The sequence below is a fragment of the Entelurus aequoreus genome, linkage group LG13 (assembly GCF_033978785.1).
Source record: "Entelurus aequoreus isolate RoL-2023_Sb linkage group LG13, RoL_Eaeq_v1.1, whole genome shotgun sequence".
Lineage (NCBI taxonomy): Eukaryota > Metazoa > Chordata > Actinopteri > Syngnathiformes > Syngnathidae > Entelurus > Entelurus aequoreus.
Window position 1 is genome coordinate 8663215 of NC_084743.1, and position 15000 is coordinate 8678214.

Consider the following 15000-nt stretch of genomic DNA (forward strand, 5'->3'; position numbering starts at 1 on the left):
GACATTTCGTTAAGCCATTTCGTGTAATGCCATTTCGTTGAACAAAGTTTCATGTTACCTCATGTGTCGTGACATTTAGTGTAAGAATGTTCCATCTAACGACGTTTTGTGTTACAACGTTTCATGTAATCAAGTTTTGTATTAGGACATTTCCAATAACGACATTTTGTATGACTTTTTGTGAAACAACATTTTGTGTAATGAAATTTATTTTAACCGCTTTTCATGTTACGTTATTGTCGTGACATTTCGTGAAACAATGTTTCATGTAACAACGTTTCATGTAACAAGATTTCATGTTGTGACATTTTTTTGTAATGACATTTCCTTGAACAACATTTAGTGTAACAACATTCCACGTTACGTTACTGTCATGACATTTTGTGTGTTCGTGTAACGCCGTTTTGTGTTATGACGTAATCAAGTTTCCTGTAAGACATTTTGTGTAACGACATTTAGTTTAACCACTTTTTGTGTTATGTTATTGTCACGACATTTTGTGTAACGTTTCATGTTACATTTTTGTGTTGCAACGTTTCATGTAACGACATTTCGCGTAACAACATTTCGTGTTAGGCTACTGCGAAGACATTTTGTGTAACGTTTCATGTTACGATATTTCATGTTACGATATTTCATGTTACGATATTTCATGTTACGATATTTCATGTTACGATATTTCATGTTACGTTTTGTTAGGACATTTCACGTAACCAAGATGCGGGTCATAACATTTCATGTCACACTTTGTGTAACATTTCGTATAACGATATTTCGTGCTGCGTTCCTGACATGACATTTTGTGTGATGTTTCATGTAACGATGTTTCATGTTACGTTTCATGTAACGATGTTTCATGTTACGTTTCATGTAACAATGTTTCATGTTACGTTTCATGTAACGATGTTTCATGTAACGATGTTTCATGTTACATTTCATGTAACGATGTTTCATGTTACGTTTCATGTAACGATGTATCATGTTACGTTTCATGTAACAATGTTTCATGTAACGATGTTTCATGTTACGTTTCATGTAATGATGTTTCATGTTATGTTTCATGTAACGATGTTTCATGTAACGATATTTCATGTTACGTTTCATGTAACGATGTTTCATGTAACGATGTTTCATGTTACGTTTCATGTAATGATGTTTCATGTTATGTTTCATGTAACGATGTTTCATGTAACGATGTTTCATGTAACGATGTTTCATGTAACGATGTTTCATGTAACGATGTTTCATGTTACATTTCATGTAACAATGTTTCATGTTACGTTTCATGTAACGATGTTTCATGTTACGTTTCATGTAACGATGTTTCATGTAACAATGTTTCATGTTACGTTTCATGTAACGATGTTTCATGTAACGATGTTTCATGTTACATTTCATGTAACGATGTTTCATGTTACGTTTCATGTAACGATGTTTCATGTTACGTTTCATGTAACGATGTTTCATGTTACGTTTCATGTAACGATGTTTCATGTAACGATGTTTCATGTTACATTTCATGTAACGATGTATCATGTTACGTTTCATGTAACGATGTTTCATGTAACGATGTATCATGTTACGTTTCATGTAACGATGTTTCATGTAACGATGTTTCATGTTACGTTTCATGTAATGATGTTTCATGTTATGTTTCATGTAACGATGTTTCATGTAACGATGTTTCATGTAACGATGTTTCATGTTACGTTTCATGTAACGATGTTTCATGTAACGATGTTTCATGTTACGTTTCATGTAATGATGTTTCATGTTATGTTTCATGTAACGATGTTTCATGTTACGTTTCATGTAACGATGTTTCATGTAACGATGTTTCATGTTACATTTCATGTAACGATGTTTCATGTTACGTTTCATGTAACGATGTTTCATGTTACGTTTCATGTAACGATGTTTCATGTAACGATGTTTCATGTTACGTTTCATGTAATGATGTTTCATGTTACGTTTCATGTAACGATGTTTCATGTAACGATGTTTCATGTTACGTTTCATGTAACGATGTTTCATGTTACGTTTCATGTAACGATGTTTCATGTTACGTTTCATGTAACGATGTTTCATGTTACGTTTCATGTAACGATGTTTCATGTAACGATGTTTCATGTAACGATGTTTCATGTTACATTTCATGTAACGATGTTTCATGTTACGTTTCATGTAACGATGTTTCATGTAACGATGTTTCATGTTACGTTTCATGTAACGATGTTTCATGTTACGTTTCATGTAACGATGTTTCATGTAACGATGTTTCATGTTACGTTTCATGTAATGATGTTTCATGTTACGTTTCATGTAACGATGTTTCATGTAACGATGTTTCATGTTACATTTCATGTAACGATGTTTCATGTTACGTTTCATGTAACGATGTTTCATGTTACGTTTCATGTAACGATGTTTCATGTAACGATGTTTCATGTTACGTTTCATGTAACGATGTTTCATGTTACGTTTCATGTAACGATGTTTCATGTAACGATGTTACATGTTACGTTTCATGTAATGATGTTTCATGTTACGTTTCATGTAACGATGTTTCATGTAATGATGTTTCATGTTACATTTCATGTAACAATGTTTCATGTTACGTTTGATGTAACGATGTTTCATGTTACGTTTCATGTAACGATGTTTCATGTAACGATGTTTCATGTTACGTTTCATGTAACGATGTTTCATGTAACGATGTTTCATGTTACGCTTCATGTAACGATGTTTCATGTTACGTTTCATGTAACGATGTTTCATGTAACGATGTTTCATGTTACGTTTCATGTAATGATGTTTCATGTTACGTTTCATGTAACGATGTTCCATGTAACAATGTTTCATGTTACATTTCATGTAACGATGTTTCATGTTACGTTTCATGTAACGATGTTTCATGTTACGTTTCATGTAACGATGTTTCATGTAACGATGTTTCATGTTACGTTTCATGTAACGATGTTTCATGTTACGTTTCATGTAACGATGTTTCATGTAACGATGTTTCATGTTACGTTTCATGTAATGATGTTTCATGTTACGTTTCATGTAACGATGTTTCATGTAACAATATTTCATGTTACATTTCATGTAACGATGTTTCATGTTACGTTTCATGTAACGATGTTTCATGTTACGTTTCATGTAACGATGTTTCATGTAACGATGTTTCATGTTACGTTTCATGTAACGATGTTTCATGTAACGATGTTTCATGTTACGTTTCATGTAACGATGTTTCATGTTACGTTTCATGTAACGATGTTTCATGTAACGATGTTTCATGTTACGTTTCATGTAATGATGTTTCATGTTACGTTTCATGTAACGATGTTCCATGTAACGATGTTTCATGTTACATTTCATGTAACGATGTTTCATGTTACGTTTCATGTAACGATGTTTCATGTTACGTTTCATGTAACGATGTTTCATGTAACGATGTTTCATGTAACGATGTTTCATGTTACGTTTCATGTAACGATGTTTCATGTTACGTTTCATGTAACGATGTTTCATGTAACGATGTTTCATGTTACGTTTCATGTAATGATGTTTCATGTTACGTTTCATGTAACGATGTTTCATGTAACGATGTTTCATGTTACATTTAATGTAACGATGTTTCATGTTACGTTTCATGTAACAATGTTTCATGTAACATTTCATGTAACGATGTTTCATGTAACGATGTTTCATGTTACGTTTCATGTAACGATGTTTCATGTAACGATGTTTCATGTTACGTTTCATGTAACGATGTTTCATGTTACGTTTCATGTAACGATGTTTCATGTAACGATGTTTCATGTTACGTTTCATGTAATGATGTTTCATGTTACGTTTCATGTAACGATGTTTCATGTAACGATGTTTCATGTTACATTTAATGTAACGATGTTTCATGTTACGTTTCATGTAACAATGTTTCATGTAACATTTCATGTAACGACACTTTGTGTAACGGCTAACCCCGAGCACAGTGTACCTAATCAAGTGTCCGGTGGCGAGGGTTACCTGGAGCAGTTGGCGACTTGGATGGTGGCGCCCGCGCACTTCCTGCCCCCGCAGCGGGGGGCGGGGCTGTCACATGATCTGGAGCGGCAAAAGCAGGCGCTGACGCCGTCGGCGCCGTGGTCGTGGTCGCACGTCTGCCACGGCGTCCAATCCCCGAAGGCGCCGTGAGTGGTCTGGTTCTGCGTCTGGACAAGGAGAGGTTGGCGTTGTGAGCGGGACGCGTCTACTTGCTGGATCTCACCGGGCACGTCGTGATGTTCTGCTTCCACTGGCTCATGTTGCTGCTTTCTTCCAGCGTGGTGCAGCGACGCTGGCTCACGTCCCAGCCGCAGTACGGGTCCCTGGCCTCTAGACACCGCCTGCAAACACCTCACGTGTCACGTGTCACGTGTCACGTGTCACGTGTCATGTGTCCCGTGTCATGTGTCACGTGTCATGTGTCACGTGTCACATGTCATGTGTCAGGTGTCATGTGTCAGGTGTCATGTGTCATGTGTCATGTGTCACGTGTCAGGTGTCATGTGTCAGGTGTCATGTGTCATGTGTCACGTGTCAGGTGTCACGTGTCATGTGTCACGTGTCACATGTCATGTGTCAGGTGTCATGTGTCACGTGTCAGGTGTCATGTGTCATGTGTCACGTGTCATGTGTCATGTGTCACATGTCATGTGTCAGGTGTCAGGTGTCATGTGTCATGTGTCACGTGTCAGGTGTCACGTGTCATGTGTCACGTGTCATGTGTCATGTGTCATGTGTCAAATGTCACGTGACATGTGTCACATGTCATGTGTCACATGTCAGGTGACAAGTGTGTTATACAGTATATAAAAGTGTGTTATAGAGTATATAAAAGTGTGTTATAGAGTATATAAAAGTGTGTTATAGAGTATATAAAAGTGTGCTATAGAGTATATAAAAGTGTGTTATAGAGTATATAAAAGTGTGATATAGAGTATATAAAAGTGTGTTATAGAGTATATAAAAGTGTGTTATAGAGTATATAAAAGTGTGTTATAGAGTATATAAAAGTGTGTTATAGAGTATATAAAGGTGTGTTATGGAGTATATAAAAGTGTGTTATACAGTATATAAAAGTGTGTTATAGAGTATATAAAAGTGTGTTATAGAGTATATAAAAGTGTGTTATAGAGTATATAAAAGTGTGTTATACAGTATATAAAAGTGTGTTATAGAGTATATAAAAGTGTGCTATAGAGTATATAAAAGTGTGATATAGAGTATATAAAAGTGTGTTATAGAGTATATAAAAGTGTGTTATAGAGTATATAAAAGTGTGCTATAGAGTATATAAAAGTGTGTTATAGAGTATATAAAAGTGTGTTATTGAGTATATAAAAGTGTGTTATGGAGTATATAAAAGTGTGTTATAGAGTATATAAAAGTGTGTTATAGAGTATATAAAAGTGTGTCATAGAGTATATAAAAGTGTGTTATAGAGTATATAAAAGTGTGTTGTACAGTATATAAAAGTGTGTTATAGAGTATATAAAAGTGTGTTATAGAGTATATAAAAGTGTGTTATAGAGTATATAAAAGTGTGATATAGAGTATATAAAAGTGTGTTATACAGTATATAAAAGTGTGTTATAGAGTATATAAAAGTGTGTTATAGAGTATATAAAAGTGTGTTATGGAGTATATAAAAGTGTGTTATAGAGTATATAAAAGTGTGTTATACAGTATATAAAAGTGTGTTATAGAGTATATAAAAGTGTGTTATAGAGTATACAAAAGTGTGTTATAGAGTATATAAAAGTGTGTTATAGAGTATATAAAAGTGTGTTATACAGTATATAAAAGTGTGTTATAGAGTATATAAAAGTGTGTTATAGAGTATATAAAAGTGTGTCATAGAGTATATAAAAGTGTGTTATAGAGTATATAAAAGTGTGTTGTACAGTATATAAAAGTGTGTTATAGAGTATATAAAAGTGTGTTATAGAGTATATAAAAGTGTGTTATAGAGTATATAAAAGTGTGATATAGAGTATATAAAAGTGTGTTATAGAGTATATAAAAGTGTGTTATAGAGTATATAAAAGTGTGTTATGGAGTATATAAAAGTGTGTTATAGAGTATATAAAAGTGTGTTATACAGTATATAAAAGTGTGTTATAGAGTATATAAAAGTGTGTTATAGAGTATACAAAAGTGTGTTATAGAGTATATAAAAGTGTGTTATACAGTATATAAAAGTGTGTTATAGAGTACATGAAAGTGTGTTATAGAGTGTATAAAAGTGTGTTATAGACTATATAAAAGTGTGTAATACAGTATATAAAAGTGTGTTATAGAGTATATAAAAGTGTGTTATAGAGTATATAAAAGTGTGATATAGAGTATATAAAAGTGTGATATAGAGTATATAAAAGTGTGTTATAGAGTATATAAAAATGTGTTATGAGTATATAAAAGTGTTATAGAGTATATAAAAGTGTGTTATAGAGTATATAAAAGTGTTATAGAGTATACAAAAGTGTGTTATAGAGTATATAAAAGTGTGTTGTAGAGTATATAAAAGTGTGTTATAGAGTGTATAAAAGTGTGTTATAGACTATATAAAAGTGTGTAATACAGTATATAAAAGTGTGTTATAGAGTATATAAAAGTGTGTTATAGAGTATATAAAAGTGTGATATAGAGTATATAAAAGTGTGATATAGAGTATATAAAAGTGTGTTATAGAGTATATAAAAATGTGTTATGAGTATATAAAAGTGTTATAGAGTATATAAAAGTGTGTTATAGAGTATATAAAACTGCTATAGAGTATATAAAAGTGTGTTATAGAGTACATAAAAGTGTGTTATAGAGTATATAAAAGTGTGTTATAGAGTATATAAAAGTGTGATATAAAGTATATAAAAGTGTGTTATACAGTATATAAAAGTGTGTTATACAGTATATAAAAGTGTGTTATACAGTATATAAAAGTGTGTTATAGAGTATATAAAAGTGTATTATAGAGTATATAAAAGTGTGTTATAGAGTATATAAAAGTGTGATATAAAGTATATAAAAGTGTGTTATACAGTATATAAAAGTGTGTTATACAGTATATAAAAGTGTGTTATACAGTATATAAAAGTGTGTTATAGAGTATATAAAAGTGTATTATAGAGTATATAAAAGTGTGTTATAGAGTATATAAAAGTGTGTTATAGGGTATATAAAAGTGTGTTATAGAGTATATAAAAGTGTGATATAAAGTATATAAAAGTGTGTTATACAGTATATAAAAGTGTGTTATACAGTATATAAAAGTGTGTTATACAGTATATAAAAGTGTGTTATAGAGTATATAAAAGTGTATTATAGAGTATATAAAAGTGTGTTATAGAGTATATAAAAGTGTGTTATACAGTATATAAAAGTGTGTTATACAGTATATAAAAGTGTGTTATACAGTATATAAAAGTGTGTTATAGAGTATATAAAAGTGTATTATAGAGTATATAAAAGTGTGTTATAGAGTATATAAAAGTGTGTTATAGAGTATATAAAAGTGTGTTATAGAGTATATAAAAGTGTGATATAAAGTATATAAAAGTGTGTTATACAGTATATAAAAGTGTGTTATACAGTATATAAAAGTGTGTTATACAGTATATAAAAGTGTGTTATAGAGTATATAAAAGTGTATTATAGAGTATAGAAAAGTGTGTTATAGAGTATATAAAAGTGTGTTATAGGGTATATAAAAGTGTGTTATAGAGTATACAAAAGTGTGTTATAGAGTATATAAAAGTGTGCTATAGAGTATATAAAAGTGTGTTATAGAGTATATAAAAGTGTGTTATTGAGTATATAAAAGTGTGTTATGGAGGATATAAAAGTGTGTTATAGAGTATATAAAAGTGTGTTATAGAGTATATAAAAGTGTGTCATAGAGTATATAAAAGTGTGTTATAGAGTATATAAAAGTGTGTTGTACAGTATATAAAAGTGTGTTATAGAGTATATAAAAGTGTGTTATAGAGTATATAAAAGTGTGTTATAGAGTATATAAAAGTGTGATATAGAGTATATAAAAGTGTGTTATACAGTATATAAAAGTGTGTTATAGAGTATATAAAAGTGTGTTATAGAGTATATAAAAGTGTGTTATGGAGTATATAAAAGTGTGTTATAGAGTATATAAAAGTGTGTTATACAGTATATAAAAGTGTGTTATAGAGTATATAAAAGTGTGTTATAGAGTATACAAAAGTGTGTTATAGAGTATATAAAAGTGTGTTATAGAGTATATAAAAGTGTGTTATACAGTATATAAAAGTGTGTTATAGAGTATATAAAAGTGTGTTATAGAGTATATAAAAGTGTGTCATAGAGTATATAAAAGTGTGTTATAGACTATATAAAAGTGTGTTGTACAGTATATAAAAGTGTGTTATACAGTATATAAAAGTGTGTTATAGAGTATATAAAAGTGTATTATAGAGTATATAAAAGTGTGTTATAGAGTATATAAAAGTGTGATATAAAGTATATAAAAGTGTGTTATACAGTATATAAAAGTGTGTTATACAGTATATAAAAGTGTGTTATACAGTATATAAAAGTGTGTTATAGAGTATATAAAAGTGTATTATAGAGTATATAAAAGTGTGTTATAGAGTATATAAAAGTGTGTTATAGGGTATATAAAAGTGTGTTATAGAGTATATAAAAGTGTGATATAAAGTATATAAAAGTGTGTTATACAGTATATAAAAGTGTGTTATACAGTATATAAAAGTGTGTTATACAGTATATAAAAGTGTGTTATAGAGTATATAAAAGTGTATTATAGAGTATATAAAAGTGTGTTATAGAGTATATAAAAGTGTGTTATACAGTATATAAAAGTGTGTTATACAGTATATAAAAGTGTGTTATACAGTATATAAAAGTGTGTTATAGAGTATATAAAAGTGTATTATAGAGTATATAAAAGTGTGTTATAGAGTATATAAAAGTGTGTTATAGAGTATATAAAAGTGTGTTATAGAGTATATAAAAGTGTGATATAAAGTATATAAAAGTGTGTTATACAGTATATAAAAGTGTGTTATACAGTATATAAAAGTGTGTTATACAGTATATAAAAGTGTGTTATAGAGTATATAAAAGTGTATTATAGAGTATAGAAAAGTGTGTTATAGAGTATATAAAAGTGTGTTATAGGGTATATAAAAGTGTGTTATAGAGTATACAAAAGTGTGTTATAGAGTATATAAAAGTGTGCTATAGAGTATATAAAAGTGTGTTATAGAGTATATAAAAGTGTGTTATTGAGTATATAAAAGTGTGTTATGGAGGATATAAAAGTGTGTTATAGAGTATATAAAAGTGTGTTATAGAGTATATAAAAGTGTGTCATAGAGTATATAAAAGTGTGTTATAGAGTATATAAAAGTGTGTTGTACAGTATATAAAAGTGTGTTATAGAGTATATAAAAGTGTGTTATAGAGTATATAAAAGTGTGTTATAGAGTATATAAAAGTGTGATATAGAGTATATAAAAGTGTGTTATACAGTATATAAAAGTGTGTTATAGAGTATATAAAAGTGTGTTATAGAGTATATAAAAGTGTGTTATGGAGTATATAAAAGTGTGTTATAGAGTATATAAAAGTGTGTTATACAGTATATAAAAGTGTGTTATAGAGTATATAAAAGTGTGTTATAGAGTATACAAAAGTGTGTTATAGAGTATATAAAAGTGTGTTATAGAGTATATAAAAGTGTGTTATACAGTATATAAAAGTGTGTTATAGAGTATATAAAAGTGTGTTATAGAGTATATAAAAGTGTGTCATAGAGTATATAAAAGTGTGTTATAGACTATATAAAAGTGTGTTGTACAGTATATAAAAGTGTGTTATAGAGTATATAAAAGTGTGTTATAGAGTATATAAAAGTGTGTTATAGAGTATATAAAAGTGTGTTATAGAGTATATAAAAGTGTGATATAGAGTATATAAAAGTGTGTTATAGAGTATATAAAAGTGTGTTATAGAGTATATAAAAGTGTGTTATAGAGTATATAAAAGTGTGTTATGGAGTATATAAAAGTGTGTTATAGAGTATATAAAAGTGTGTTATAGAGTATATAAAAGTGTGTTATAGAGTATATAAAAGTGTGTTATAGAGTATATAAAAGTGTGTTATAGAGTATATAAAAGTGTGATATAGAGTATATAAAAGTGTGTTATAGAGTATATAAAAGTTTGTTATACAGTATATAAAAGTGTGTTATAGAGTACATGAAAGTGTGTTATAGAGTGTATAAAAGTGTGTTATAGACTATATAAAAGTGTGTAATACAGTATATAAAAGTGTGTTATAGAGTATATAAAAGTGTGTTATAGAGTATATAAAAGTGTGATATAGAGTATATAAAAGTGTGATATAGAGTATATAAAAGTGTGTTATAGAGTATATAAAAATGTGTTATGAGTATATAAAAGTGTTATAGAGTATATAAAAGTGTGTTATAGAGTATATAAAAGTGTTATAGAGTATACAAAAGTGTGTTATAGAGTATATAAAAGTGTGTTGTAGAGTATATAAAAGTGTGTTATAGAGTGTATAAAAGTGTGTTATAGACTATATAAAAGTGTGTAATACAGTATATAAAAGTGTGTTATAGAGTATATAAAAGTGTGTTATAGAGTATATAAAAGTGTGATATAGAGTATATAAAAGTGTGGTATAGAGTATATAAAAGTGTGTTATAGAGTATATAAAAATGTGTTATGAGTATATAAAAGTGTTATAGAGTATATAAAAGTGTGTTATAGAGTATATAAAAGTGTTATAGAGTATATAAAAGTGTGTTATAGAGTACATAAAAGTGTGTTATAGAGTATATAAAAGTGTGTTATAGAGTATATAAAAGTGTGATATAAAGTATATAAAAGTGTGTTATACAGTATATAAAAGTGTGTTATACAGTATATAAAAGTGTGTTATAGAGTATATAAAAATGTGTTATGGAGTATATAAAAGTGTGTTATAGAGTATATAAAAGTGTGTTATAGAGTATATAAAAGTGTATTATAGAGTATATAAAAGTGTGTTATAGAGTATATAAAAGTGTGTTATAGGGTATATAAAAGTGTGTTATAGAGTATACAAAAGTGTGTTATAGAGTATATAAAAGTGTGTTATACAGTATATAAAAGTGTGTTATAGAGTATATAAAAGTGTGTTATAGAGTATATAAAAGTGTGTTATAGAGTATATAAAAGTGTGTTATAGAGCATATAAAAGTGTGTTATAGAGTATATAAAAGTGTGTTATAGAGTATATAAAAGTGTGTTATAGAGTATATAAAAGTGTTATAGAGTATATAAAAGTGTGTTATAGAGTATATAAAAGTGTGATATAGAGTATATAAAAGTGTGTTATAGAGTATATAAAAGTGTGTTATAGAGTATATAAAAGTGTGTTATAGAGTATATAAAAGTGTGATATAGAGTATATAAAAGTGTGTTATAGAGTATATAAAAGTGTGTTATAGAGTATATAAAAGTGTGATATAGAGTATAAAAAAGTGTGTTATAGAGTATATAAAAGTGTGTTATAGAGTATATAAAAGTGTGTTATAGAGTATACAAAAGTGTGTTATAGAGTATATAAAAGTGTGTTATAGAGTATATAAAAGTGTGTTATAGAGTATATAAAAGTGTGTTATAGAGTATATAAAAGTGTGATATAGAGTATATAAAAGTGTGTTATAGAGTATATAAAAGTGTGTTATAGAGTATATAAAAGTGTGTTATAGAGTATATAAAAGTGTGTTATAGAGTATATAAAAGTGTGTTATAGAGTATATAAAAGTGTGTTATAGAGTATATAAAAGTGTGATATAGAGTATATAAAAGTGTGTTATAGAGTATATAAAAGTGTGTTATAGAGTATATAAAAGTGTTATAGAGTATATAAAAGTGTGTTATAGAGTATATAAAAGTGTGTTATAGAGTATATAAAAGTGTGATATAGAGTATATAAAAGTGTGTTATAGAGTATATAAAAGTGTGTTATAGAGTATATAAAAGTGTGTTATAGAGTATATAAAAGTGTGATATAGAGTATATAAAAGTGTGTTATAGAATATATAAAAGTGTGTTATAGAGTATATAAAAGTGTGTTATAGAGTATATAAAAGTGTGTTATAGAGTATATAAAAGTGTTATAGAGTATATAAAAGTGTGTTATAGAGTATATAAAAGTGTTATAGAGTATATAAAAGTGTGTTATAGAGTATATAAAAGTGTGTTATAGAGTATATAAAAGTGTTATAGAGTAAATAAAAGTGTGTTATAGAGTATATAAAAGTGTGTTATAGAGTATATAAAAGTGTGTTATAGAGTATATAAAAGTGTGTTATAGAGTATATAAAAGTGTTATAGAGTATATAAAAGTGTGTTATAGAGTATATAAAAGTGTTATAGAGTATATAAAAGTGTGATATAGAGTATATAAAAGTGTGTTATAGAGTATATAAAAGTGTGTTATAGAGTATATAAAAGTGTGTTATAGAGTATATAAAAGTGTTATAGAGTATATAAAAGTGTGTTATAGAGTATATAAAAGTGTTATAGAGTATATAAAAGTGTGTTATAGAGTATATAAAAGTGTGTTATAGAGTATATAAAAGTGTGTTATACGTTATATAAAAGTGTGTTATAGAGTATATAAAAGTGTGTTATAGAGTATATAAAAGTGTGTTATAGAGTATATAAAAGTGTGTTATAGAGTATATAAAAGTGTGTTATAGAGTATATAACAGTGTGTTATAGAGTATATAAAAGTGTGTTATAGAGTATATAAAAGTGTGTTATAGAGTATATAAGAGTGTGTTATAGAGTATATAAAAGTGTGTTATAGAGTATATAAAAGTGTGTACTCACGTGTCACTGAGGTAGGTGGAACATCTTTCCAGAAGGACCTTGAAGACGCCATCATTTCGACCAACAAAGAGCGAGCGGTCGCTGTGGAGGATCTGCAGGCTCAGGATTGGCTGACGCATGGCGAGTGGGCGGAGCTCCATCTCCTCCAGGTAACACCCTTGGAGGCTCTTGTTGGGCGTGGCCAAGGCCTTCAGGATGCTGCCGTGTTCTGTGCAGGAAGGACACTCACAAGGTCATGAACACTCACAAGGTCAAGAACACTCACAAGGTCAAGAACACTCACAAGGTCAAGAACACTTACAAGGTCATGAACACTCACAAGGTCAAGAACACTCACAAGGTCATGAACACTCACAGGGTCAAGAACACTCACAAGGTCATGAACACTCACAAGGTCAAGAACACTCACAAGGTCATGAAAATGTACAAGGTCAAGAACACTTACAAGGTCATGAACATGTACAAGGTCATGAACACTCGCAAGGTCAAGAACACTTACAAGGTCAAGAACACTTACAAGGTCATGAACACGTACAAGGTCATGAACACTTACAAGGTCATGAACATTCACAAGGTCAAGAACACTTAAAAGGTCATGAACACTTACAAGGTCAAGAACACTCACAAGGTCATGAACATGTACAAGGTCATGAACACTCGCAAGGGCAAGAACACTTACAAGGTCAAGAACACTTACAAGGTCATGAACACGTACAAGGTCATGAACACTTACAAGGTCATGAACATTCACAAGGTCAAGAACACTTACAAGGTCATGAACACTTACTAGGTCAAGAACACTCACAAGGTCATGAACACATACAAGGTCAAGAACACTCACAAGGTCAAGAACACTTACAAGGTCATGAACACTTACAAGGTCAAGAACACTTACAAGGTCATGAACACTTACAAGGTCATGAACACGTACAAGGTCATGAACACTCACAAGATCATTAACACTTACAAGGTCAAGAACACTCACAAGGTCAAGAACACTTACAAGGTCATGAATACTTATAAGGTCAGGGACACTCACAAGGTCATGAACACGTACAAGGTCATGAACACTCACAAGATCATTAACACTTACAAGGTCAAGAACACTCACAAGGTCATGAACACTTACAAGGTCATGAACACTTACAAGGTCAAGAACACTTACAAGGTCATGAACACTTACAAGGTCATGAACACGTACAAGGTCATGAACACTCACAAGATCATTAACACTTACAAGGTCAAGAACACTCACAGGGTCAAGAACACTTACAAGGTCATGAATACTTATAAGGTCAGGGACACTCACAAGGTCATGAACATGTACAAAGTCATGAACACTCACAAGATCATTAACACTTACAAGGTCAAGAACACTCACAAGGTCAAGAACACTTACAAGGTCATGAACACTTACAAGGTCATGAACATTCACAAGGTCAAGAACACTTAAAAGGTCATGAACACTTACAAGGTCAAGAACACTCACAAGGTCAAGAACACTTACAAGGTCATGAACACTTACAAGGTCAAGAACACTTACAAGGTCATGAACACTTACAAGGTCATGAACACGTACAAGGTCATGAACACTCACAAGGTCAAGAACACTTACAAGGTCATGAATACTTATAAGGTCAGGGACACTCACAAGGTCATGAACACTCACAAGGTCAAGAACACTTACAAGGTCATGAACACTTACAAGGTCAAGAACACTTACAAGGTCATGAACACTTACAAGGTCATGAACACGTACAAGGTCATGAACACTCACAAGATCATTAACACTTACAAGGTCAAGAACACTCACAGGGTCAAGAACACTTACAAGGTCATGAATACTTATAAGGTCAGGGACACTCACAAGGTCATGAACATGTACAAAGTCATGAACACTCACAAGATCATTAACACTTACAAGGTCAAGAACACTCACAAGGTCAAGAACACTTACAAGGTCATGAACACTTACAAGGTCATGAACATTCACAAGGTCAAGAACACTTAAAAGGTCATGAACACTTACAAGGTCAAGAACAC

General features: G+C 30.1%; 1 protein-coding gene across 2 annotated transcripts in view; it reads right to left on the bottom strand.

Moving 5' to 3' along the window:
* The window catches only part of LOC133663143 (semaphorin-5B-like), a 126127-nt gene that overhangs the window by 28273 nt on the left and 82854 nt on the right, over positions 1 to 15000 (bottom strand). For both annotated transcript variants that reach the window (XM_062067390.1, XM_062067389.1), the window contains exons 12-14: positions 12958 to 13165; positions 4277 to 4394; positions 4036 to 4220 (exon numbers count right to left, since the gene is read on the bottom strand). In XM_062067390.1, the coding sequence (XP_061923374.1) occupies positions 4036 to 4220; positions 4277 to 4394; positions 12958 to 13165 (511 nt within the window). The remainder of the gene's footprint in view (positions 1 to 4035; positions 4221 to 4276; positions 4395 to 12957; positions 13166 to 15000) is intronic.